Source organism: Cupressus sempervirens, chromosome 9 (genome assembly GCF_028749045.1).
Source record: "Cupressus sempervirens isolate cs-2001-9-10 chromosome 9, ASM2874904v1, whole genome shotgun sequence".
NCBI lineage: Eukaryota > Viridiplantae > Streptophyta > Pinopsida > Cupressales > Cupressaceae > Cupressus > Cupressus sempervirens.
In genome coordinates, this window is record NC_143126.1 from 693878317 (window position 1) to 693904953 (window position 26637).

General features: G+C 38.1%; 2 protein-coding genes across 4 annotated transcripts in view; one reads left to right on the forward strand and one right to left on the reverse strand.

Moving 5' to 3' along the window:
• APC8 (anaphase-promoting complex subunit 8) overlaps nucleotides 1-26637 on the forward strand; it is an 80250-nt gene that overhangs the window by 49270 nt on the left and 4343 nt on the right. The window lies entirely within an intron of this gene.
• Nucleotides 17739-18883, reverse strand: LOC149540614 (uncharacterized). The gene is made up of 3 exons (XM_089800296.1): nucleotides 18685-18883; nucleotides 18372-18539; nucleotides 17739-18265 (listed from the first exon to the last, which is right to left on the reverse strand). The coding sequence occupies exons 1-3, from the start codon at nucleotides 18869-18871 to the stop codon at nucleotides 17739-17741; spliced, it is 882 nt and encodes a 293-aa protein (XP_089656422.1). The 5' UTR covers nucleotides 18872-18883.

A 26637-nucleotide genomic window follows, 5' to 3' on the forward strand; every position in this document is an offset into this window, starting at 1 on the left:
ATGCTAACAAGAAGGCTAGTAAGCAAAATTGTCATTAGTCCAGGACAATACACCCTCTAGAGAAAGGTTGGATACGTAGTTGCTAGAAATGTGGAAACACATCTTGTGCCAATCTATCAGAGCTAGTATTCTAAAATCCCACCTTCAGAACCAACAACTAAGAAGTAAAAGTTAGAAGTGGGATCTTCCTCAAGAATGGAGGAACACTCGCCTTCCCAAACCCCCATACATTTTGGTAATGAAGACACATTAAGGGAGCAAATAAAACGAATGGGAGGCCAGGATGATGTTTTACTAAAAACATCAGAAATAGAAGAAGGAATGCCTCAAGAACCCCCAATGCCACTTTTAGACCTCACAGTTAAGGATAATAAGGGGAGGGAAAAGGATCCTATCATAGAGTAGGCTGCCAAAAAACTTGTATCTGATGATGACTTTGTTAATTCTAGGGCCTTCATTCAGTTTTTGTGTAGAACTAATATTTCCAATTTTGAAGCAAAATATAAGAAAATAAAGTCAGAGCAACCTAATAGAAGGACTCTGAGATTAAGGAAGAGATCAAGAGTGAGTTGATGCAAAATTTTGATAAATAACATCTAAAGGAGGAAGACAACTGCTCAAAGATGTTGGTGTTCTAGTACTGCTTGAATGGGACATTACTAATGCAATGATTTGTTGATGCAATCAGGAGGGAAAAGGATACTAAGTTTAATAACATAGAGGAGGAAATTAAGGAAGCCCATAAAGGGGTAAAATACAGTGAAGATCATAAGGCCCTAGTGATGTGGACAATTCAGAAGAGGGATTAATCCAGACTCCATAAAGCTTCAGACTCAAAACATACAGGGAGCCTTGTAGTTTACAGAGTTTCTGATACAAACAGTCAGAAATCTGCCCTGATGAATAAAGAAGTTGTTTATTTCCCACCGAGATGTTCTAAGAAAGGATAAGAAACAAACCATTGAGTTGAACACTAGGTTTGAAAAGGTGTTGGAAGCCTATGATGAAAAGGGGAGAAAAATAAATGAGATGGAGCGAATTATTGCAAATTTGGAAAAAAAACAAGGAAAGAGGAAGATGGTGGAAGATCCTAGTCAACCTATAATCACAGCTTCCCCTGCTCCACTTCCTCCTACTAGACCTATCATTGACATTCCAAACACACCCCAACATCAAGAGCTCTACACTGCAGAGGAATTGGATGAGGAAAAGGCTAAACTTAAGGCAGCCCAGATAGATGTGCAGTTGAAATATGAGGACAGAATTAGGGACACAATTTTATTCTTAGTTGATATTATAAACTGGCCCTTGTTCCATTTAGAAATGTCAAAGCTAGTAGGCACCTAGACTGAGCTCGAGTATAAAGGTGCCTTGAGACAGATTTTGGATAAATGGATCAATAGAGAAAATGATATCACTCCCTTATGTGCCACTGTTATTGGTAAAGTTGATGATCAGATTGAAAAGACATGATCAGGCTATTGATTTGTTGGATTTTGATCTTAAGAGGAAAGGGCTTCAGAAAAAGTTGAAAACATGCTTTTCCAAGTATCTCAGTAGAAACTTCGATCTTTTTCCTCATGTGCTAAAAGCCCTTGGAAACATTAAAAGTAAAGAGGAATGGGAAAATGAATTAAAAGAAATATTAAGTGTAAGGATGACTGATGTCATCAACAAAGAAAATTATATCTAGTTTTATAGGATTGTGGAAAGTAGTAGTTAATATCCAGATATTCTTTGATTCTTTTCACCAAGACTTTGAAGAAGTAAAGAAGCTTAGAAAAAATATTGTGAATAGAGAGAGATATTCATAATTTCAACTGGCTAGATGATATAGTTTTTAATAAGTGGATGGAAGAATATTCTTTAGCTTCAAAACTTTTATAGATGGCATCTGAGTTTGAATCAATGGACAAATCTATAACCATTGAAGAGAGAGATTTGATTAACAAAGGTATTCAGGTAACAATGGAAGAGATAGAAAGGGTGGTCCACAACTGGCACAAAAGATGAAGACAAATCATTAGAAGTTGTTGAAGAACACGATATAGACATAACAGAAGAAGCCCCTGCCCCACCACAAAGCACCTAATGAGTGATTATGAGAAAAAGTAGTTATTGTCACAGGCTACTTCACCATGGGTATACCTTCATAACAACTCAAGAAACTGCTTTGATATCAAGTAAAAGATGTCACAAATGTCCCTTTTAGTTTCTTGTGCTGTGAAGATAGTGACATTTTTGTCTCTTTTGTAACCCTTTTTGTCAAAAGGACAATTGTCTTTATCCCTCTATGCTTGAAGCTTGTTGCAACTCATGCTATATAAATGAGTTCCCAAGGCTAGAAGAAGGCCCAAGTTTTTCATTAGTAAATGAACACATACTTTTAATTTTCAGTCCAGAACTATATATCTGCATTTTGTCTCAAAAAAGACATTAGTGGAACATATGAAGTTACATTGCTGAGTCAGTATTGAGTCTTTTCTTATAAAATTTGACACCAAATTATATATTTTCAAAGGAATAATACAAGAAGTATTTGGATTCTAACTATTTGACTTAGATCTTGTCTCTTCTCATGTCACTCTCAATTTTGTTGAAACTTAACAATAATGTCTTTTAAGCTTCAGTTATAATTCTTTTGAGTTATATTCCTGTTCATATTTTGCTGGTAATCTAAAATGGTTATGTAAATGCTTGATATGAATATAGAGGGATTGAAAGTGATCTAGAGAATATTGTTATAAGAATGAGCTCTAGATTGAATATTGTTGTCCTTTCTCACAAAGTGGTAGGATAAATCTAGTCATTTGTGTCAAGTTTTTTTGAGATAGAGCCCAATAGATAAGCCACTTGTTTTTAGAGGCTAATGGATCATGGGCAGAAAGTTTATACAGTAAACAAGTAAACAATCAAATCCTTTTACTGTTCAAGTACTATGATTTAAATGTACAAGCCCACACTTGATTCAAAGTTTTAAGAGTAATGAGAATTTTCCATCTCTCATTTTCTTTCCTTAAATTCTTGAATTAGAAGAAGATGGGGGGCATATTCATCTGCTAAATTGGAATTTATGTTGCAAAATCTTTACTATAAAGGCCATAAATTCTTAGGTATACCCGCCTGAATTTTGCAGAGTTCAAAGATAAGAAGATCCGAGCAGTCTTGTTAGTTGGTCCTTTTAATTTGTTTATTGAAAAATTGACTATCGTTTCTTTGGGCTAACTCCTAGGTTTTTCTTCGCACATTAAGAGGTAGTTTAAATCTTTTCAAATCAGGAGCCAACAAAATGGTGACTCTACTGTGGACTGCATGATGTGGGTTGTATTCCAAAGTATGGTAGGTCATGTGTCATAATAGTTCCTTGTCCATGTGATAGAGTTTTCATTTCCCAAAGTGCATCATGACAAAAGTTTATTGTGTATTGGGCCCTTGTGTCAGATCTGTGGTCAACATTTCATTCTCTTGGTAGTCTCTTATTTTTAAGCCATATAATTTTTTTTCCCTTAGTGGGTGGCGACTCAGTCAAAGGTTCAGTAGCTAGTGCTATATATTTAAATTTTTGTTTGAAATGGCTGATAGAAGGAGAAGCGAGAGAGCATATATGAAAGAAAACCCAGAGGTTCCTTTATACACAAAACTACCTCAAGTTGGTAGGAAGAACCAGCCCAAGAAGAAATGAGATTCTAGCCATACATGGAAGCCCTGAGATAACACCTTAGCTCATTCACACTATCAACATGTAATAGAGAGAGATTCCTCATCCCTGAACTTTGAATCCGAGAATACTAGGCTTCTAGGTGAAATTTTCACTACTTTATTGCCTGAAGAAAGAGTGTACCAAAATAAAACTATTTCTTCCATAGGAGATGCCACTTTTAGACCTAATATGTATAAGGAGGTAAATCAATAATGGGGATATAAGAACACCCTAGATAATAGGGCAAACTTTAGGCACATTCCATATGTTGAAAGAAATCTTATAGATCTAGATGATCCTATAAATTCAAAAACCACCTCTGCAGATCCCGAGGATCTGTTATCTGAAATTGAAGTACTTAGGAAAAAAGTTGTAGAGGAGGATGCCAAATGCATACGTTTGGAGAAAGAGAAAGAAGTAATCACTATGAATGCCCTCATAGAGACGAAAAATTTTCTCAGAGGAATGGAAGCACTTAAAGAGAAGAATAAGAAGTTAGAAGAGAAATCTTCAACTTTACACTCAAATATATTTGGAGATATGGGAGAAATAACGTCTAAGATCCAAGATCAAGAGTGTGCTCTACGTGAAAAATGACCTGTTATTTCTCAAGTTCAATGTTATAAACCCATTGAAGAGAATGTGATAGATCTCATTACTAAGAATACTGATAAAGGAAAGAAAAACGTTGTTGGTATTCAAAAAAATGAACTTCCTCTTCCCCCCAAGAATATTGTTATCACCAAGATTGACTTAGAGTTGGAAAGAGCCATGAATGAGAGGGAAAATCTGGCAAAAGAATTGGAGAAAGTTGAAAATGAAGCTAAGGCGGCAGAAACAAGGAGGAAAATTCAATTCCTAAAATCCACCTCTTGTATAACAACCTGGCAAAACTAGACTTCACAAGGTGTAGCTTATATCCCAACATGTGGTCCTATAATAAAAAGTAAAGGATTTTCCCAACAGTACTAATGTATTCTTCTACTACTACATGTCAATTAGCTACAACCCAACAAGGAAAAATTCCCATACAAATCTAGGTGGCTAGACCTAGTTCTTCAAATATCTTAGGATCTCAGAAAAGGCCCATCTATATGAAAAAGGTATAAGAAAATTTATTTTATATGGATTCATGGCTTTCCTCATCCTATTCCAAATGAGCTGAGAGATAAAGTCACATAATTCTTTGGAAATAATGCCATTAGCTGGTGCAAGAGCACCTTAGGGAAAAGATAGCCCTAATAGAAATTTTTGGCTAGTACATGGTTTATCCAACAATTGACCAAATAAGGACTATTAATGAAGTCCCAAGGTGTGTAGGAGAATGTATCAGAAAATTGAATGCAAGTTTGGGTCATGTGTTAGTTGTTAAGTCCTAGTTGGTGTTAGAAAGTCCTAATAGGGTCAACTATGGTCAAAGTTGCAGAACACCTAAAAAATGAGGGATAATTTTTAAAATGTTTTTTTAATTTTTTTTTGGGTCAAGTTCGATGGGTTGGAGTCACACTTGTCAAGTTGGGAATTACACAAGGTCATTTGTGCAAAAATTGTCAAAGTTGCTCATGACAACTTTTCCTCAAAAGTTGGAGGAATAATTTATCAGGTCTGAGACTTGACCTTAGGATTGGGATAGGTGGAGTAGGGATATAAAATCCCATCCAATCCCTAAACTTGGGGAGAGATCTGTTGTGTATGGACTGAAAACACCGACTATAATGACAGTTTTTAAGAATTGGCCTTCATTTATGATTTAATGGATTGAAAGGCTCACTGTTATCATTGGAGAAGTTAGTGTGGAACTTTTGAACTATCTATGCATTGTTTTTTTGAAGTTTTTAATCCATTAATTGTTGTTTTGTAAATAATTTCTATTTCCCAATTTTATTGCTTGTACATAACAGTGTGTGAGAAAAATGTCTACAACTTGAGTTCTAGCTATGGGATCTTGGAACCAAGAAGTAGGCTATGTAAATACTGTAAATATGGAAGGAAGAGTTAGGAGTTATTTTGTTAATTTTGCAAGCGAGCCCTAGGCAAGCCTGAAGTTGCTTCGCTAGGAAATAAGTATTACAAGGTAATTGGTAAATACTTGCTTATTAATAACAGAGACCGAAAGGTCAATTTATACAAAAGGAAGAGACGATGTTTCCTTAGGAAACGATCGTAAAGAATAGAAACATTCTATTCCAGAGAAAGCAAAAAACGAAAGCAAACTAAAGCTAAAGATATTTACAAGATAACCATTAACTAATAATAGACGTCTTATCTATTATTGTAATACCCTCCCTTAATGGTTAATCTATCTAACACACTAAGCTGTCCTTTGAATTTGACAAACTTATCAGGACCAAGAGGCTTGGTGAGAATGTCTGCAGTCTGATCTGAGGTAGGAACATACTGCAGATCTATAGTCCCGTCTTCAACCAGCTGTCGTATGTAATTACAATGAACATCCACATGCTTGGTTCGTTCATGGAAGACTGGATTCCGTGCTAACTTGATAACGCCTTCGTTATCAACAAACAGAGCAGTCGGTCCTGCTGGTGACATCTACATATCCCCAAGCATCCGACGAAGCCAGAGAACTTCACATCCTGCCTTAACAGTCCCTCTATATTCAGCCTCTGTAGAAGAGAGAGAAACTGCCTGCTGCTTCTTGCTGGTCCATGTGACTGCACCGGATCCCAAACTGAACACATATCCAAATGTTGACTTTTTATCATCAACAGAGCCTGCCCAATCTGAATCTGTGAACCCACTGAGTTTAGGATTAGAACTCCGAGAATACAGAAGTCCATAATCAGAAGTGCCTTTCACATAACGAAGCACACGCTTTGCTGCCATCCAATGATCAGCCTTAGGAGCTGTCATAAAGCGTGAAATATAGCTGACTGCGAAGCTGATATCAGGCCTAGTAGCAGATAGGTAGATGAGGCTGCCTACTAGTTGCCTATACGTAGTATCATCAACGGAAGGAGAATCAGACTTGGCTGATAACTTGAGACCTTTCTCCATAGGTGTAGATGCAGGTTTGCAATCCTGCATTCGGAATTTGTCTAACAAGGCTTTGGCATATTTGGACTGAGAGATGAATATACCAGAAGACTGTTGCCAAACTTCAACACCTAAGCAATAATGCATGAGCCCAAGGTCAGTCATATCAAAAGACTGGCATGAGTGTTGTTTGATTCCCTGAATCAAAGATGCCGAACTGCCAGTGATGATCAGATCATCCACATAGATAATCAGAAGGATGATGTCACTGTCAGTAGTCTTGATGTACAGATTTGAGTCTGAAGAACTCCTCTTGAAGCCTTGATCACTGAGGTACGTATCAATCTTGATGTACCATGCCCGAGGGGCCTGCTTCAAACCATAGAGAGCTTTTACCAATCTGAGAACCTGATGGTCTTTACTAGCAACCTTGAAACCAGGAGGCTGCGTCATGTAGACCTCTTCATGGAGATCACCATTCAGGAAAGCACTCTTTACGTCTATCTGATGGACCTTCCAGCCAAACTGTGCTGCCATGGCTAGGACTAATCTGATGGTGCTCATCTTTGCAGTAGGAGCAAAGGTCTCCTCATAATCAATGCCCTGACGTTGAGAAAAGCCTTTTGCCACTAAACGAGCTTTGTACTTATCCAAAGTACCATATGATTTGTATTTGATTTTGTAGACCCATTTGCAGCTAATGGGTTTCTTCCCTGGGGGAAGATCAGAAAGGACCCAAGTGTTGTTCTTCAGCAGGCTCTGATGTTCAGATTGCATGGCCTGTTCCCACTCTGGAATTCCTTTAGCCTCGGAATATGTTTGAGGTTCAAACACACTGTGAATGTTGGCCATAAGAGCAAAGTTAACAGAATCTATAGTTTTGCTCTTTTTCCGAGTAGTTCTCTCATCAATGAGCTCATCATCATGAAGATCAGCAAGTGTCTTAGCCCACCACTTAGGCCGGAGAGGAGAATGACCAACAGTAGTACTAGGAGATGCTTGATCAGCAGGATCCTGATCAGAAGAATCTGGATCAAACTCAGGTGAAGCATCTTCAAAACGAGGTGATCCTGCAGGAGAAGCCGGAGGTGGCTGTACAGGTATCACTGGCAGGATTGGAGCTGTAGGAGCTACTGGAGCCCTCCCATCAGGTGGACCTAATGGAAGCCGAACTCCCAAATCATGAACCTGCATAGGCTGGTCTACTGGATCAGGAATAGGAGAAACAAGCATGAATGGTCCTCGCTGCTCATCAAAGGCTACATCGCGGCTGTATATGAGACTAGATGTCTCAACATCAATAAGGCGGTAGGCTTTGTGAAGACTGCTATATCCAGCAAGCATCAGTTTCTGACTCTTGGCATCCAACTTGGTGCGTGAAGCATCAGGGATCCAAACAAAAGCAAGAGAGCCAAAAACCTTCAGGTGACTGATTCTGGGCTTGCGACCTGACCAGGCCTCTTCCGGAGTTTTACCTTTGACCGCCACTGTGGGTGATCGGTTCAACAGATAAACTGCAGTGTTAACTGCTTCTGCCCAAAAACGCTTCGGAACATGTCTGTGTTCGAGCATGGAACGAGCCATCTCGGTGATTGTCCTGTTCCGACGTTCAATTACACTGTTCTGTTGTGGCGTGTGGGGTGTGGTGAACTGGCGTTGGATGCCATGTGTATCCAAGAAGCTGGAGAAAACATTAGAACAAAATTCCCCCCCATTGTCTGATCTAAGAGTAATAATAGATTTCCCAGACTCTTTTTCAACTAAGGGTTTAAACTTCTGAAATACAATAAATGCATCGGATTTCTTTTTAAGGAAATACACCCACATTTTTCTACTGAAATCATCTACAAACAACAGAAAATACCTGTACCCAAGAACAGAAGGAGTGGCCATAGGGCCGCAGATATCAGCATGAACAAGCTGAAGTACTTGAGAAGCTCGCCAAGAATCGCCCAGGGGAAAGGTGTGCGATGTTGCTTCCCAGCCTGACATGCGTCACAAACTCCGAGGTGTTGGGTTTGAATCTCTGGCAAACCAAGAACAAGCTCATCCCGAGCAAGTTGTGAGAGATAATGCACATTTAAGTGCCCATATCGCTGATGCCAAAGTGAGCTGATGGAAGATCGCCGAGCAGCCATAGCTAAGTCCTGAGAATCACCAGAATCAGTAAGTCTGAAAAGACCATGATCCTCAAGACCAATTGCAATAGTAGACTTAGTCGCCCGATCAGTGATGGTGCACTGATGTGAACTGAAGGTGACTACCAAGTGTGGAGAATGTCGCAGCAACTAACTGACCGAGAGTAGATTTAGTTCCATCCCTGGAACGTAGTACACATCAAGGAATATGAGCTTCCTCCCAATAGACTGAATTTGAATGTTGCCTTTACCAACAACCGTGTACTCTTCTCCACCACCAAAGATAACAGAATCTGAATAAGGCTGGTAGTCAATAAACCAATCTCTGTGGTGAGTGAAATGTCGAGAGGCACCTGAATCAATGTACCAGGCAGATGACTGTACATGATCTGCGGGTCTTTTAGCCATGAAGGCATAAAAGGCAGATTCCACCTGCTCAGTGTGCTCTGCACTGTTCGCTTTGGGTTGCGAACCTGATTGCTTAGACTGGGCAGGTAAGCGTTTACGACATGCAACCTTCATGTGACCATACTTGTGGCAATAGTTGCATTGAATGTTCTTCTTTTTGGTACCATCGGATGCTGGAGCAGAAGACTTCTGCTGAGATGGTTGCTGAAACTTGCCCTTATCCTTCTGAAAGGATTTCGCAGCAAAGGCTTGCTCAGTGGAGGTGGAACTGGAGCTGCTACCGAACTGTTGTTTCCACCGATCTTGCTGAAGTAGCAGGGTGCAGAGATCAGTGAACTTTAGATCAACACCAGTAGATGTGATGTTGAGAGTCTCGATAAAATGCTCATAAGAATTTGGTAAACTCCGAAGAGTGATTACCACAATATCCTCTTCCTCCATATTGCGACCGATGGCAAGTAACTGATCACGGATTTCCTGAATCCGATTCAGGTGTGCCTGGAGCGAGGTGCGCTCATCCATGACAATAGAAAACAGAGTGTTTTTCAGAAAGAAGGCTCTGCTCTTGTCGGAAGTCTCATGAAGACCTTTTAGATGTGTCCACATTTCGGCCGCTGTCTTGCCGGATGGAATCTGAGAAAGCTGGTCATCAGCTACGGATAGTTTGAGAAGCATTACTGCCTCTCGATTATTTAGATCCCATGTATCTTGATCAGGACCCAGAGAAGTCGGACGCTGCGTAACACCTAGAACAAGTTGATCAGTGTTTTGATATTCGAAGATTGCAATGATGCGTTGCTTCCAAGTTCCATAATTGCGACCATTGAATTTGGAATTATGCTCGAGCAGAATATTTGTTAGAGATGCCATGGCACGTTTTTCAATGAAAAATTGTGAAAATCTGTGAAGGCACGTTCTTTGAGGCAAAAATATGGAAGACCCAGAAGAATCAGAGAATGACCCAAAAGAGAGCTCGAAAAACCCAGAAGGAATTTGCTGTCGTTTTCTGAATCCGCTGGCTCGAAAATTGAGGCACAAAAATCGAGGTACCTAGAAAAACGGACGACAACCCAGTTGAGCTCTCGAAAAGCCCATCAAGTATCTGCAAACAAAAAATTTTTTCGACCCCAAAAATTAGGGTTTCGAAAAAAAACGGCCCTAGCTGAAAAAAGCTTGAAAAAACTTCAGATTTCTTGATGAAAAATGGTCGAATCTGCTTCCCAGAGCACGATGACAGACTAAGACGGCTAAGAGCATGAAGATTTGATATAGAAACATGCAGATTTTCACCCCAAAAACGCGAGTCTCCAAAAAATGGCCACGATTTCCATGCGATTTGCAGACCTGTAATTCGGGAATTTCTCCAAGCAGAAAAACCCTAGGTGGGTTTTGGAGAAATTAGCTGAAATAATTTTGGAAAAATTTAAACAAATAATTTCAAGAAGAAATTATAAATTTTTTCTAAAAAATTTAAGTATTTAGCTGTGATACCATATTACAAGGTAATTGGTAAATACTTGCTTATTAATAACAGAGACCGAAAGGTCAATTTATACAAAAGGAAGAGACGATGTTTCCTTAGGAAACAATTGTAAAGAATAGAAACATTCTATTCCAGAGAAAGCAAAAAATGAAAGCAAACTAAAGCTAAAGATATTTACAAGATAACCATTAACTAATAATAGATGTCTTATCTATTATTGTAATAATAAGAAGCTTGCAGGAGTGTTTTAATGTGTGTGCTCAATTGGGATGAGAAAAACTTTATTGGGGAAATGTAGTAAGAAGAGGCAAGAGTCCATAGGCCATAGGATAAGGCTTGAGAAAGATAGCTCAGCATATTGTGAAGCATTTGATATCATTTCCCTAGAAACCCTAAAAGATAGGGTTTTCTAGAAAAGTATTGTACGAACGCCATGGGAGTCTAAGACCTAGAAAATATTTGAGTCTAGGGGTTTGTGAAACAAAGTTTAGAAGACACCAATAGGGCTTGTTAAAGAGTTTTTTAAGTTATTAAAACTTCCTTGTTTGTAGGAGGCCTAATTGGGGCTCATAGGGCTACAAGGCCTTAAAGAGCAATTTGGTGATTTTGAAGTCTTGGGTGTTGAAAGATGGTGCAGAGTGGTTGGTAAATGACCAAGAACATTGAGGGGATGATTAAAACATGTGTTGGCCATGTTGGAAGCCTTGGGTGAGTTTGTCTTCCTGTTGAGCACAAAGTTTCCTAGTTGGGTTTTGAAGAGTTAGGAGAACATTTTGAATTGATAGGTGAGTTTCTAGGTTGGAGAGGGTTAGAAAAGGATCCTCTACAGTAGGCTGATAGGAAAGAACCCTAAAAAGGCTAGGAGAAAGCCTTGACTAGAGAAAAAAGGCTCTAAGTGTGAGAAACTCCTCATCAAAGTAGTATCAGAGCCATTGAAAGGTTTGAGCAGTGAATAGTGGATGTCAGTGGAAGGAGAATCCATAGGTGCAAACATCATGGTGACCAATGCATAGTTGGCAAAGGATTTGAATGAGCAGCAAGAAAAGAACATACTTCTTGAGGAAGTTGTGGAAGAGATGAAGAAAAAGCTAGAGGAACTTGTTGATACTATAGATAAGGTGAAGGAACAGTTAGAGGGAGAGAAATACAAGAGAAAATACAAAGAGGAAAAAGATGAGAAAACAACACCTACATTAGATTCTCCGTTAGCAAAATAAACTTTCCTCAAAGCCTCAAAGGCATTAAGTGGTAAAGCATTAGAAGGCATACCTATTTTCATTGGGAAAATAGATGCAGAAGCAATTATGGAATGGATTGAAGGCATGAAAAATCACTTTGAATGTGATGATATTTCAGAGGCCCAAAGAGTAAAGATAGGAAAATCAAGATTGAGAGAACAAGCATTAACTTGGTGGAAGTTCTTGCAAGAAGAAAGAGAGAAAGAAAACAAGAAGTCCATAACCAATTGGAAGACTGTGGTGGCTAAGATAAAAGAAAGTTATCTACACGAAGATTATGATATTCAACTGCACAAGAAAAGACAATACCTAAGGCAAAAAGACCTAGATGTATGTGCCTATACAGAGGAGTTTCAAAAACTAAGCCTTAGGTCTAGGATACAAGAAGTTAAAAGTATCAAGGTGGCTAGGTATCTGAATGGCCTTAGGTGGAACATACAAGAGGAGTTTATTCTTTTTTATCTTACAACATTACATAGTAGTTATCAGATGATCCTTATGGTGGAAGAAAAACTGAAAAAGAAACAAGAGTCTAGTAACAAGGGCAAGGAAAGAGGTAGAGATTCAAGAGTGGACATAGAGGTGGTTCTAGTGGAAGAGGTATTGAAAATAGAAGCCAATGGGACACCAAATCAGGTGAGCAATCTCATGACTCCAATAACAGAGGAGGTTGTAGTAGAGGTAGAGGGTTTTCTAGTGGTGGAAGAGGTAGATCAAGTGGGTTTGGAAGAATCTCACATTTTGCTTCAATGAATATAATTGTGGCCAGTTGGGGAATCTCGCCAACGGATGTCCTGACAAGCCATCATCTTCACAAGGAAAGAAGAAGATTACCTATCTACAAGAGAAGGATTGCAAACATATAGGGGTAAGCATGGACTCAGAGAAATGTGAGAATCTGATGCTTAGTAGAGTGTTAATGAGGGAACCTGTCAAGGATGAACACAAGAAAAGGAGGGTTCTTTTCAGAGTCAAATGCAAGATATTGGGAAAGGTATGTAGAGTCATTATTGATTGAAGGTCCACTGATAATGTTTTTTCAGAAGAGGCAGTTCAAAAGTTGAAACTTAACAAGATACCTCATGTGTGTCCCTACAAGGTCACTTGGTTAAACAAAGGGCAAAACATAATGGTTAATGAGAAATTATGGGTTGAATTTACCATAGGAAAGTATCAGGACAAGATACTCTGTGATGTTCTACCAATGGATGCATGCCACTTCTTGTTAGGAAGACCATGGCAGTATGACAAGGAGGCGACCCATCATGATAAGGAGAACAAGTACCCATTCAAAAAGAATGGAGTCACCTACAAGAGATAGTCTTTACTAGAGGAGGACAATGTGGAAAAGGTTGAAGCCATTGCACTCTTGATGAATTGGTTATGCAATCATGGTGAAACCAAAGGAAGAAACACAAAAGAAAACACCTATATCTGCAGAAGTACAACAATTGTTGGATCAGTTTGAAGACATTGTATATGATGGAGCACCACCTACATTACCCCCAAAGAGAGAGATAAGTCATCAAATAGACTTCATACCAGGTGCCTCTTTGCCAAACAAAGCTACATACAAGATGACACTAGAGAAAAACAAAGAGATTGCAAGGCAAGTCCAGGAGCCGCTTGACCAAGGATTGATTAGAAAAAGCATAAGCACTTGTGTTGTTCTAGTTGTCTTGGCTCCTAAAAAGGGAGGTAAGTGGAGAATGTGTACGAATTCTAGGGCAATAAATAGGATAACAATAAAGTATATATTTCCTATTCCTAGGACAGAGGACCTAATGGATTGTCTTGGTGGAGCTATTTGGGCAGTGGGTCTAGCTGTCTTCCACAACTCTTGACAGGGTTGGCAGAACTCCTAACAAGGATTTCAAAGTCTCCTAACAGGGACTAATATGTAATGAATGTTGTTATAGACTCCTAACAGGGTCCATCCTCTAACAAGGAATATTTATATTAATACATCATTTTGTGGGTACCTTCCCCATCGGGATTTTCCCTCTGATCAAGGGTTTCCCTAGTTAACATATCTGGTGTTATTATGCACGAGGTTGTCATTTCTGATTATATTGCTCATATGGTTAAAGTTTAATATGGTTGATAATTGTGATAATAGTTGGATAATTGATTCATCTCCCCCTCTCAGTTATATTGGTGGACTATATATTCTAGCAATTTGTATCAGAGCATCAGGTCCTTGAAGAAGACATGAATAGCAAGGAAGTGTTGATGCGAGTTTTGTATCACTTACATAACATATTAGTAATTGGATATCTGATACAGAGTATCAAACATACAATTCCTCTCTTGAAAAGTTATTGCTCATGGGATATGAGAATAACTCCAATGTTCCTTACTCTTTTGGATACTCGCTCAGTTTATCAATGTGATTTGCGAGTAATCACGTAGGCGGCCTTACGTTGTTCATTCAAGGATGATTTGGACTTTGGTGGAATGATGGTGATGGTGATGGGTTTGTGAAATATGCGAGTGGCAGATAATGTTGATGGTGGTGATGATGGAGGATGTGTCTGCCAATGATGATGTTGATGGGAAAGCGATGGTGGTGGAGGGTGAATGGGTGTGTTCTGATACTTGACTTACTTCTTTAACTTCCTTCTCTAAACTTCGACTACCCAGCTACTCACTATTCTACTCCTACTCCTACGAATGGAAGGTTAGCAAATGGATGGGGATCGAATCTAATGAAGGCTAACCAGCGGCCCCACCTCCATAGATGCAATGATTCTAAGGAAAATGAACTAGTTTACCACACAAGGCTTCCCAACCAGCCGCCAGGATGCTAGTGGCCTAGTATTGATCCCTATCAAACATCTACTAATGCTACCATACAACTATCCATCTACCCTCACTTAAACAACTTCAAATGCAACCAACTTTAACAACTTGAAAGGAAATCTAACTATGTGGAAGTAGAAAACATGCCATAACACCCAATGTTCTTAATCACCATGCAAGTCACAACAATGAAAAAGAGAGCGATTTTGGTATTATTTTAGCAACAATTTCTCCAACACTTCACAAATGAGAGCAAATGGCCTTATATAGGGGCCAAAAATACAACGGACGTGGAGATCAAAACAAGATCAACGATCTAGATTGGATCCTCACAACCCTAATTAGGGTTGCCACCCCATTGGTCAATGAGAAGTCGCCACCTCATCAATGGGCCAATGAAAAAAGTGCAAAAAGTGGCAACCAATGAGAAGGCACCAAAATGGTAGCCAATCATAAATAGACACTTGTCCTATTGTAGAAGAAAGAGAAATTTGCCACTTGGGCTTACATCAAATGACCTTCTAATATAACTCTTCCCTATTCTTTCATTTTCTTAACTAAGGCAATGAACTTAGCTAGCCTTTCATTAACTTCTTCCATAGGAGGACAAGGTGTGTGTTTCGCCCTGAGTTCCGCTAACTTCACCATGCTGTTTGCTGCGTGTACAATTTTGCTTTTATATATCTTCTATGCCAAGGGGGATTGTCCTTCCTTTAGTCTGTCCCTCATTCGTATCATGTCCACTGCACCGATATTGGTGTTGGTTATTCGCTTCATTTTCGAGAAGGGTGTTTTGGGCATCATATCTTCTTTGTCTTTTTTAGTGTTTGTCCGCTTGGGATTCTTACTTGCACTAACATCCTCCATACTCGTCGCCCTATTACGGGATGGTAGAGTGGTGGACCAAAAGGCAAATAGAACCAAGGGAAGCAATCCTTAGATTAGAACGAAAGAAGGATGTCAGCTTAAGGACCCCTTTCAACTTTAAATGATTAAAATTCACCTTAACCAATAATCGTACAGCGACTTTTTGGAATTAGGACTAGACCTCAAGAACTTCAAATCTAGTTGCAACTCAAAAGTTTATCATGTAATTCACCTCCAAATAAAATTACCCAACCTAGGGCCAAAAATCACAGCTTCTTACAAAAATCAGAATTTTATCTTCCACAAATTTTGGCTCCCACAAAATTCGGCTCCCACAAATTTCGGTCCCCACAAAATTCAGCTCCCACAAAATTTGCCAAGCAAGAAGAGTTTTGATCTGTTATTGCAAAATCGCCAATACCTTGAGAAGGAGAAGTGAAAAGTGAGGAGGAAATGGGAGTGAGGCCTCGTCTTATACCCAACTTTCTTACTCCCTCCAAGTTGGCTGACTTAGACCTTGGGAGAAAGAAAAACAAATAATTAATTGCAAAATTATGGCCCACAATTAAATACTTAACCAAAATTAATTTTGCCATGATGAAAATTGCTTTTTAAAATTGCCAATTAGTTCTAAATTGCAAAAAGAAATTAAACAATGGCTTGGAGATGTTAAATGCTTCCATTTAATGAGGATTTAGTAATTAATATGTTATTAAAATCGGATTTTGGCTAATCAAAAGCCATTTTTTCAATATTAAATTACTAATTTCATTAAATGGCAAAAAGTTTTCAAGGCAATTTTAATCCATTAAAGACAATCTTTTGCAATTTCATTTAAATCGATTTTGCTAAGCAATTTTAGTTTTTTAATATAAATAAAATTATTTCTCTAAAGTTTTAAATCGATTTTGCAATTTGCTTTCATCATAACAAAAAATAATTTTCTCAGCAAAAAAATTTCAAGATTTTCTAAAAAAAGTTCAAATCTAACAAAATTTCATTTTTTGAAAATGATCCAAATTTACACAATTATACCCAATTTTTCAAAAGAATTTGTCTAAGTACAAATTAACAATTTTATCCTGCCAAGTTGGAATTAACTTTGAAATTTGTTTGGCCTAAGGATAGAATTGGTGGCTCTGGAAAATCAAGCGAAACTGGGTGAAAATAAGCTAAGTCTCTCTCATATTTGCCCTGAAGGTGTCCAAGGCTCAAAATTTTCAAAACTCAAAAAAACTTTTGGACAACTTAAAAAAACTATTCCTGAGGTGATAAAAAAAGGGGGTTCCCAAATTTTTTTGGGCCGATGGTGTGAAAACATCACAACAGGAAGGTATTGATCTTCTAATGAAAAGAGAGCAAGAAGGTATGGAAATTTTTGTTTGTTGGACATGTAAAGAGTTTGGTCATTTTTCGTCTAGATGTTTTAAGAGAGTAATAAAATCTAGGAAGGGTTCACTTTTTGATGAAGACGAAGAATATAAAGCATGGAAAGATTCTTGAATGATTATGATGATAAAGATAATGAGCCTAAATTGGTTAAGAAAGAGGAAGTAATAGAAGAGATAGCTTTGGTAACTATTGTTGATGCAAAAGCTAACAATGAAAATGCGGAATTTATCATTGAGACCATTGATGTAAAAATCGCTTGAGGAGATTAATCGCCTAGGCCTGAAAAAGTTTAATCGGGAAAAATCGGGGAAAAAATCGAGAATTAAAAAATCACTAAATTTTAATAAAAAAATGCGATTTTTTTACAGAATTCAATGTTTTTTTGCATCTAATGACTTAATTACTAACAATACATAAGAAACAATCATGTTTAGATATATATCAATGCAAAAAGAGTTATTAATCGATAAATTACTAACAAGTAAGTAGTGACAAGTTGTAAATTACTAACAACTAACAAGTTCACAACACATGAGAAGTATTCTCATAAATAAAGTGTCAAATGTAAAGAGTTCAAATAAGCACATCAACATGATTACAAATAAGTACAAATGTCAAATATAGGACTACATCTTCCTCTTCCCAGTCGCTTTACTAGTGAGTGTGGGAGAGGGTAAAGCTCTAGAACTAGAACTCCATAGGATTTGTGCCCGTGTCTATGTCTGTGCCAATGCAGGAGATGGTTTAGCTATAGAACTAGATGTCGGTAGCTCCACATTCGCTGCGCGCAAGATGTCAAGGTCCTCTACAGTAAGCTCAATGTCATCATCCTCATCATCGCCCTCCTCGATGTCATCCAAATCGATGTCATATCCAGTTCCACCCCCTTCCTCCTCCATAGCCTCCTTCGCGGCTTCCCTCTCCAAATTGGAGATGTCCTCCTGTGTAAATAAGGGAGCCTGCTCTTGCGCCGTCCAATCATAATAAGGATCTATCTCATCCAAATCGATTGGCCTAGGAGGATCTTGTTGTGCCTTTTTCATGCGCAATTTAAGATTATATTGCACATAGACCATGTCATTCATCCTCTTTTGGGACAACCTGTTTCTCTTTTTTGTGTGGATGGCCTCAAACAAACTCCAGTTGCGCTCACAATGTGATGCGCTGCAAGGCTGTGATAGGATTCTGAGAGCAAATTTTGCAAGATTTGGAGTGCTTGCACCCCAAGTGGTCCACCAAGCCACTGCATCACAAAAATTGTACAAGTTAGAAAATACTAATAGACAACAAAAAGTGAAACATAAATGTTAATTTAGCATTTGAGATTCAGAAGTTTGCAAATGTATTACCTGGGGTTTGTGTAAGCCTTGCTCTCTTGCAGAGAGAAGTGGAGAACACCTTGCCCCCTGCTGAAGTGAAGATCTCCTGCTCAGCGATGATTTTATCTCTTGTTTCCTCGCTGGTTACCATCTTTTCGACGCACTCACTTAGGCCTCTGATGACCTCTCCATCAGGATCTGCATATGTACCATCAGCCCTAAAACCAAAAACCAAAAACAAATAAGTCTTGCAATTTTAGTACATACCCAACACCCTACGAAAGCAAAATGAACTCAAGTCTTCGTTAACTTAAATTTGAGTAAGAATGAGCTTACGGTATACCTAAAACGTGGGTTGAGGAAATATCCTGCTGCATGAATGGGTTGGTGGAGCTGATTATTCCACCTTCTATCAATGATCTGCCAAATGGGTTCATATTTGATGCTTTCCCCCTTGTACTAATTTTTGACAGATTCTTTGGCCTTGTCCATGGCCTCATATAGTTCACCCATTGGCGTTTGGTCTCCATCAACCAAACGCAAAACTCTGACTAAAGGCTTAGACACCTGCAATATAAATTTGAAATTAGTTGACAAGTTACAAAATTATTATTTACTTGAGTTACAAACTTAGTATGTTATAAAGTTGTAAGTGTAAACTAAAACTTAAAGTTTTGTAGTTACCTTTACTATTTCATCAGCCTTATCTTCAAAATATTTATCAAACACAATCCGCACAACATTCTCTCCTTCACTCTTCTTTGAAAATGTGGAAGCAAGCCATTTTTTGGAAACAAACATTTGCTTCAAAGAAGCCAAATTATCGAGAATGCTTTGCAATGTCAAAAAAATCGTTGCAAACCTTGTGGCGGCACGCCTGACAATTTCTTTGCCATCAGTGTGCTCTCTCATCAGGCTAAGGACCCATGGGTGATTGTATATGTATTTTGTCACCCGCCTTGCATCCTCCACAATTGGAGTGACCCGCTCAAGTTTGCCCATGTCCTCCAAAAGAAGGTCAAGGACATGTGCTGCACACGGGGTCCAAGAGAGAGTGGGGTGCCTCTACTGTAGGAGTTTTTCTGCCAATTGTAAAAGAAAATACTAATTAGTTTCCAACTTTTCAAAAATATCAAACTACTAAAAATTCTTCTTGTGAAATTCACAATGCACATGCAACATAAAATTACGGTTTACCTGCTGATACATATGCAGCAGCATTGTCTGTGATGATTTGCACCACATTTTCAATGCCAATCTCTAAGACCATGTTCTCCAACATCAATGCCAATGTCTGAGCATTTTTTACCTTGTTGGAGGCATCGATTGATTTTAGGAACACCACATTATCATTACAATAGGCCAAAAAATTAATTATGGTCCTGCTCTTCCCATCCGTCCACCCGTCAAAAAGAATGGTGCAACCAAATTTTGTCCATTCTTGTTTCTGTTCCTCAACAAATGCTTTGGCCCTCTCAACAACATTCCCAATAAGCCTACAAAAAAAAATTTAGTTATGTCTTAGATTCTTAGTAATTTAAAATTGATTTAGACTTTAGTAATCAACATTCTAACTTCTAGATAAATTAATTAAAATTTAGAACTAAGTAAAAAGTTAAAAATTAAAAGGAAATCGAGTGTAATAAAATTATTCACTTACCTGCCACCCAACACAGAACGAGAAGGGGACTTGTACCCCTTTCCTGCAACTGTCAACCTTGTGGCCAAAGCCTCCCAATAGGGACTGTCAACAACACTAATAGAAAGGTTGTTGAAAACCCAGAAATTTGCTAGTGCATTATCCAACTGGTCATGGACCTCCTTATTCCATCTAGTGGCCTCTAATGAAGGTTGTGCACCAGGTGTGTGTCTTGGCACAAAATAGCTCCCTATCCCAGAAGCATTTGCTGATCCTGATGGTGCGGAAGTGCTAGGAGGTGTAGGAGTGGGAGTGGGAGCGGAACTCGTGAAAGAAAAACCACCCTGTTTGCGGACACGCGGCCCACGATAAGAGCCGACCATGCTCTCAATGGCTGCCTCCTCCTCCTGAACATCAACGAAACTGCCCTGGGTCTCTGCTATGGCTGCCCTGACATGCAATTTATTCCGCTCTCTTTGCAATTTTTTTTGCTCTCCAGCTGCGAGCAAGGCATTTGCAAACCTTTTTATTTCTTCTGTTGTACTCTCACAAGGATTCGTATCATGTTTTGAGATCCCTGCGATGTGATATTTGAACCGGTAAATGCCCTCGGATATTACTTTTTCACATCGAATGCAAATCACTTTGGTTGGTTCATCGGGTGCTTCATAGGTATATTTCCATGCCCGATCTCTCACATTTTTTGGCCTGGTGCCAATGTAGCCTGAGGGTCATGGAGTCAATGGCCATTTGTTTGCCATTTAAAACTGCTGCGGGCTGCCTACACATACAAATTTAAAAAAAAAAAACTATAAATAAATTATAACAAGATCAAAGTTAACAGTTAAACAAAGAATTCAAGCAACATTCCAATAACAACGCCAATAAATTGAAATCAAAATAACATTCAAACAAATTAGCTGCTAGGGTTTCAAATTTTTCAAAAAAGTGCAAATTTCTAACATAAATTCGATCTAGAATGGAAAAAAATGCAAATGAATGCATTTAATCTTGCTTACATTCGTCAAATGCATTCCTAACTAATTAGGAATGTATTTTTATCCATTTACATGCAAGAAAAAAAAATACAATCTCTTGCAAAAATAAAAAACAAAGATTCAAATCACTTACCTAGTAACGAAGAAATCGAATCAAAAGGCCTCCAAATGCACTCGATTCCGCTTGTTTCTTACCAAGAACTCCTCCTCTATCCTCTCCTCTCCAAAACGCCCTAAGCAATGTAAAAACAGAATGAAAAAAATGTGTTTTTTCGTCACTTTATGTGACTACTGGGCGCGGGCGATTTTTTGGAAAAAATTTGCAAAAAAAAATCGCGATTTTTGGGGCGACTAAATCGCCGGCCCCAAAAAATCGCGATTTTATCTCGTATCGCCGATTAATTGGCAATACTCACATCTATGATTGAGACTAACAATGATTTGTAGAATGAGAATCAGAGTGAAGAACAAAGATCTGAGCCTAGAGAAGAAGAAAGAGTTGAGTTGACAACTCCTAGCAAAAGTATATCAAAAAACTACCCTCTTGGACAAATCATTGGGAGCATAAACAATAATCAGGTAAATGAAGAAGTATGTGAATTATGTTTGATTTCTCAAGTTGAACCTAAGAGTATAGATGAAGCATGTAAAGATGATCATTGGATTCAAGCAGTGAAGGAAGAATTAGATCAGATTGTTAAGAATGAAACATAAGAATTAGTTCCAAGACCTAAAGACAAGAACGTTATTGGAACCAAATGGTATTCAGAAACAAGATGAATGATCAAGGTGAAGTTGTGAGAAACAAGGCCAGACTGGTGTGCAAAGGATATTCATAGCAAGAAGGAATAGACTATGAGGAGACATATGCCCCTGTAGCTAGAATGGAAGCAGTGAAAATGTTCCTAGCTTATGCACTAGATAAGAAATTCAAAGTATATCAGATGGATATTAGATCAGCCTTCTTGAATGGAGAACTTGAAAAAGAGGTATATATTGAGCAACTTGAAGGTTTCCCTCTAACAGAAGAGAAAGATATCGTATGTAGATTGAAGAAAGCTCTATATGGTTTGAAGCAAGCACCTAGAACCTGGTATGCAAGGTTAGACAAGTATTTGGCAAATCTTGGATTTGTTAAAAGTACGACAGATGGTAATTTGTATTTGAGAGAAATTGATAATGGTTTATTTATCATAGTAATATTTATTGATGACATAATATTTGGAGGTAATGATGAAGCAAGTGATAAGTTTGCTGAAGAGATGAAGAATGAGTTTGAAATGAGTATGATAAGAGAAATGAAGTTTTTTCTAGGTTTGTAGATTGTGTAGAACAGTGATGGTATTTTCATTTCACAAGCTAAGTATTTGAAAGACTTGTTGAAGAGATTTGAATTGAAGAGTTGTAAGCTTGTTGGTACACTTATGATAACTGGTCACAAGTTATCTAACAAAGATGAGACACTTACAATTGAGCAGAAGAAGTACAGATCCATGGGTGTAGGTTTGCAATATTTGACTCACACCAGACCAAATATAGCAAATGCAGTTGGGATTGTAGCTAGATTTCAAGTTGATCCTAAGGAGTATCATTATGTAGTGGTAAAGAGGATATTCAGATTATTGAAGGGAACATCTAATTATGGAATATGGTATGATAGATCAAGTGATTTCACTCTATGTGCTTATACTGATGCGGATGGGACAAGTAGTATGGATGACAAAAAGAGCAATAGTGATGAAGCATTCTTTCTTGGAGGAATATTGGTTTCTTGGCTGGGCAAGAAACAAGATTGTATCTCATTGAGTACAGCTGAGGCAGAGTATGTAGCAACAATAAATAACTATAATCAAGTTATGTGGATGAAGCAAATGCTAAAGGACATTGGGATAGAATTTGCAGAACCTGTTATCATATACTGTGAAAATAGAAGTACAATAAGTATGTTTAGGAATCCTGTATTGCATTGTAAGACTAAGCATATATCTATTAAGTATCATGTCTTGAGAGAGAAGGTAGCAGAAAAAGAGATCAGATTGGAGTATGTGAGTACTAAAGATCAGATTGCAGATATCTTTACGAAGCCTTTACCTAAAGATACATTTGAGTACTTAAGAGGTATGCTTGGGGTTATATCCCTACGTGCTTAAGAGTAGATGATGCAGAGATTGCATCAGTCCAATGGTACAAAGAACTATTGTTTGACTAGATTGAATGCTGATTATGGAGGAGTATCTGTGATGAGCAGAGTCATTGAGGACTCTTGGTACTTGGTATTTGGTATTGAACAATGTCTTTGGACAATTGAGTTGGTTAAAGTCTTGAAGCAGTAAGTTGACATAATGAAGCCCTTGTCATTGATGTCAATGGGGGAGAAGAGTGCATGAAAAACATCTTCTAAATATGTATGGGGGAAAGATATTTATTAGGGAGATTTAAGAAGATTCATGTATAAAAGAAGGAATATCTTTATGGGGGAGATATGCAGCATGAAGAGTTATTAATGGCAAAGGGAAAGATAAGAGTACCTTTGAACGGGGGAGAAGCTAAGAGTTGTTTAGTGTGAACAATTGTTGCCGATCCTAAAGAAGATACAGAACAGAGTAGTGTTCTAGTGGATTTAAGATTTGATTGATGAAGAGGATTTGAAAAGATGAGAATAGCAACAACAATAGAGTATTGTTTGATATTCTTGGAACTTAGATGTTTTTCATCTATGTTGCCATCAATGCCAAAGGGGGAGATTGTTAGCATGAATGCTGATGGTATTCCTTTGGGGGAGTATCCTAAGCATTGAAGAGCATGTAGCAATATTGACATGTTGCATTCATGACTATGTTTGTCATTGATGTCAACATAATAGTAAGTCTATGAAGATTGACAGAGTAGAGGACATAGATCATAGTTACACGGACAAGGTTTTCATTGTCTGGTGATGCGCGACTAAGGACATGTTATATACTGTGTCCTGATGTTAAGGTTCAATGCGCAGAGTTTAAGTCAAAGATGTACAAAAGACATGCTTGATTTATTGAGAGTAGTACAAAGATAGAGTACTTGGAAAGCAATTCCTGATGTTCGTATGATATCCTTCATCTGAGATGTAATGAGAAGATGCGTGGTCAGCTAGTGATGCATGATAGTTAGGTGATGTCGTCAGTGGATGCACAAGCCCTAGTATCGCACGTGTGAGAAGTTGTGTAGACTGTGAGTCGACAGTGCCATTGTAATTGTAATTAATTAATTATCTTATTATAATTAATTGGGAAAGCCTCAAGGCCAATTCAAGAAATTATTTTGAAGATATGGTACAAAGGAAAGATGTTTTCTTTGTTTGTCAAGTAAGTTGTATGCAAAGTAATTAAGAAAGTGCGAAAAGGAGCAGAGTGTTTTATTGAATATGAGTGAGCGATCCAAGGGATTATTGGATGCGAATTGTGTGATCTAGTTACAAGATTTGAAGTAGCATAAGTCCAGTTGATAGGACAAAGGAAGAGGAAGGAAAGATAGTTCATTTCTATTATTTTGCAAGGATTAATACGAAGATCATTTGGACAGTGGGTTCATTGATCTTAACCTTGACGCTGTTTGGGCAGTGGGTCCAACTGTCTTCAACAACTCCTAATAGGGTTTTCAGAACTCCTAACAGGGACTAATATGTCCTAAATGTTGTTATAGACTCTTAACAGGGTCCATCCTCTTAACAAAGAATATTTATATTAGTACATCATCTTGTGGGTACCATCCCCACTCGGGTTTTCCCTCTGATCAAAGGTTTCCCTAGTTAACATATCTGGCGTTATTGTGCATGAGTATCTTGTTGTGGTTTCTGATTATATTGCTCATATGGTTAAAGTTTTAATAAGGTTGATAATTGTGATAATCTAAGCCTCATATGTCACGAGAACCAACATCACAACCAATGCAACAACCACCTCAAAGTCAGAATTTGTCGATACATCTACCCATTCATTCTGCTCCACAAACTTTGCCAGTGCAGTCTCAACTTTGTATAGAGCTTTAAAGTCAGCCCCATGATTCTTTAGAATAATCAAGGGGTGGTATTCATCAACTAGTGCGATAGCCATCAGTGCCATAACAGCCAAGGGCTCTTCTTCAGCCAGCCATTCATTAACTATTTTTTTTTTCACACCTTCATACTCTGCGATGAGATGGAAGCGTTTCTCCTAGTTTCTTCACTGCTTCTTCTAGTTGATTCATTATTTCCTCCTTGGACAACTGTTGTTTCAGCAATTATATGACGTTGGTCTCTACCTGCATCCTGTACTTGACCAATTAAATCTTTACCCCTCAGATCACTATTAAAGTTTTCTGTAGCCAGGCAGTTGTCCCTAGCATCAGAATTCTGTGTAGCAGAAACTGCTAGTGTTTGGTTGGCCTTCTGTCTTTCAGTTTCCTTCAAAACTACAAAGACTTTCATCCATAGTTGCGCCACTCTTCATTCAGTTATCTGATGTAAAACAGTTAAGTAGGAGCTGCTTTTCTACCAAAGTCAGAAGTTCCTGGCAGCATGCCGTTTTGTTAAAACAAATTTGGACGACATGTAATGACCTGAGGTCCGGAACTCTGAGATTTAAGATTGACTTCTTCAAATTTAATGAAAAAGGCTTCTTTCTAGTGAATGTACAATATCCTTTATAAATATCAATATTTATGAAACTTATGCTTCACCATATTTATATTTAGAAAGTTCAATCCACACCTCTTGTATTGCTATAATCTAGACATTGAAGGATGCAACCTTTTGATGAGGTAAGATTATATCTTATCAGATATGAATGTGATCTGTTATGACTTTAATTCCACTGTTCCTCGTGTAATTATACTGCAAGACCTGACTGTGTCATAAGTTCCCATTGATTGCTTCTTGTTGTTTTAGGATGGAGATATGTAATAAATGCATTTCTCAATGGTGTTCATGAGGACCATGTAATTTTTATTTCAGATTTACTCTGCAAATCTCGTCACTTTTGTACCACTCTATAATGATTGCTTATAAATTTAGTTGCCAACTTTCTTAAATACTACTAAATGACACTTCCTTTTATGAAGTCTGTATAATGGGAGCATATTTTGGCTAAGACTCGTTTGTCCTTTCCTTGCTCCATATATATAAGTTTTAGAATATTTAGTGCAAGCAAGTTCGTTCATTGTTTTCAATCCAAGATGGCTACCCCTTGTATGTTTGGCTTAACTGAATGTTCAATGTTTATCCTGCTAAAACAACCTGGTCATCAGAACTAGTTGTCGACTGTGCTGAGATTGGTCTTTGGCAATGATTCATCATTCTTCCTGTTCCAGACCCTTCTTGCTACCATCTTGAGTACTGAGGGCTCATCATCTTCTTTCCCTTAATCGCACAACCATCAGAAAGGAGACGGTAATCTGTATTTTATTGATTTCTAATTAACTGGGTACTGGATTGCCTCATTGAATTCTTCTTTTTATTTGAGACATCACAACTTCCTTCCCTATGCTGACTGTATAATTGTTTCTATTATTTATGCTTGAACTCTGCATCTATTATCCATGTCACACTCAATTTACTAAATATTGTGCCAACTTCTATTCTGCTGAGTCATCCTGCTCCATCGCTGAGTCGGTTGTCATATATCAATAGCCTTCTATATTCCCTTTG

Coding starts and splice junctions, on each gene's coding strand:
- LOC149540614 (XM_089800296.1), bottom strand. CDS start 18,871: ATGGAGACCAAACGCCAATGGGTGAACTATATGAGGCCATGGACAAGG. Junction 18,540..18,684: donor TTCCTCAACCCACGTTTTAG/GTATACCGTAAG, acceptor GTACATATGCAG/ATCCTGATGGAGAGGTCATC. Junction 18,266..18,371: donor AAGGCTTACACAAACCCCAG/GTAATACATTTG, acceptor TTTGTGATGCAG/TGGCTTGGTGGACCACTTGG.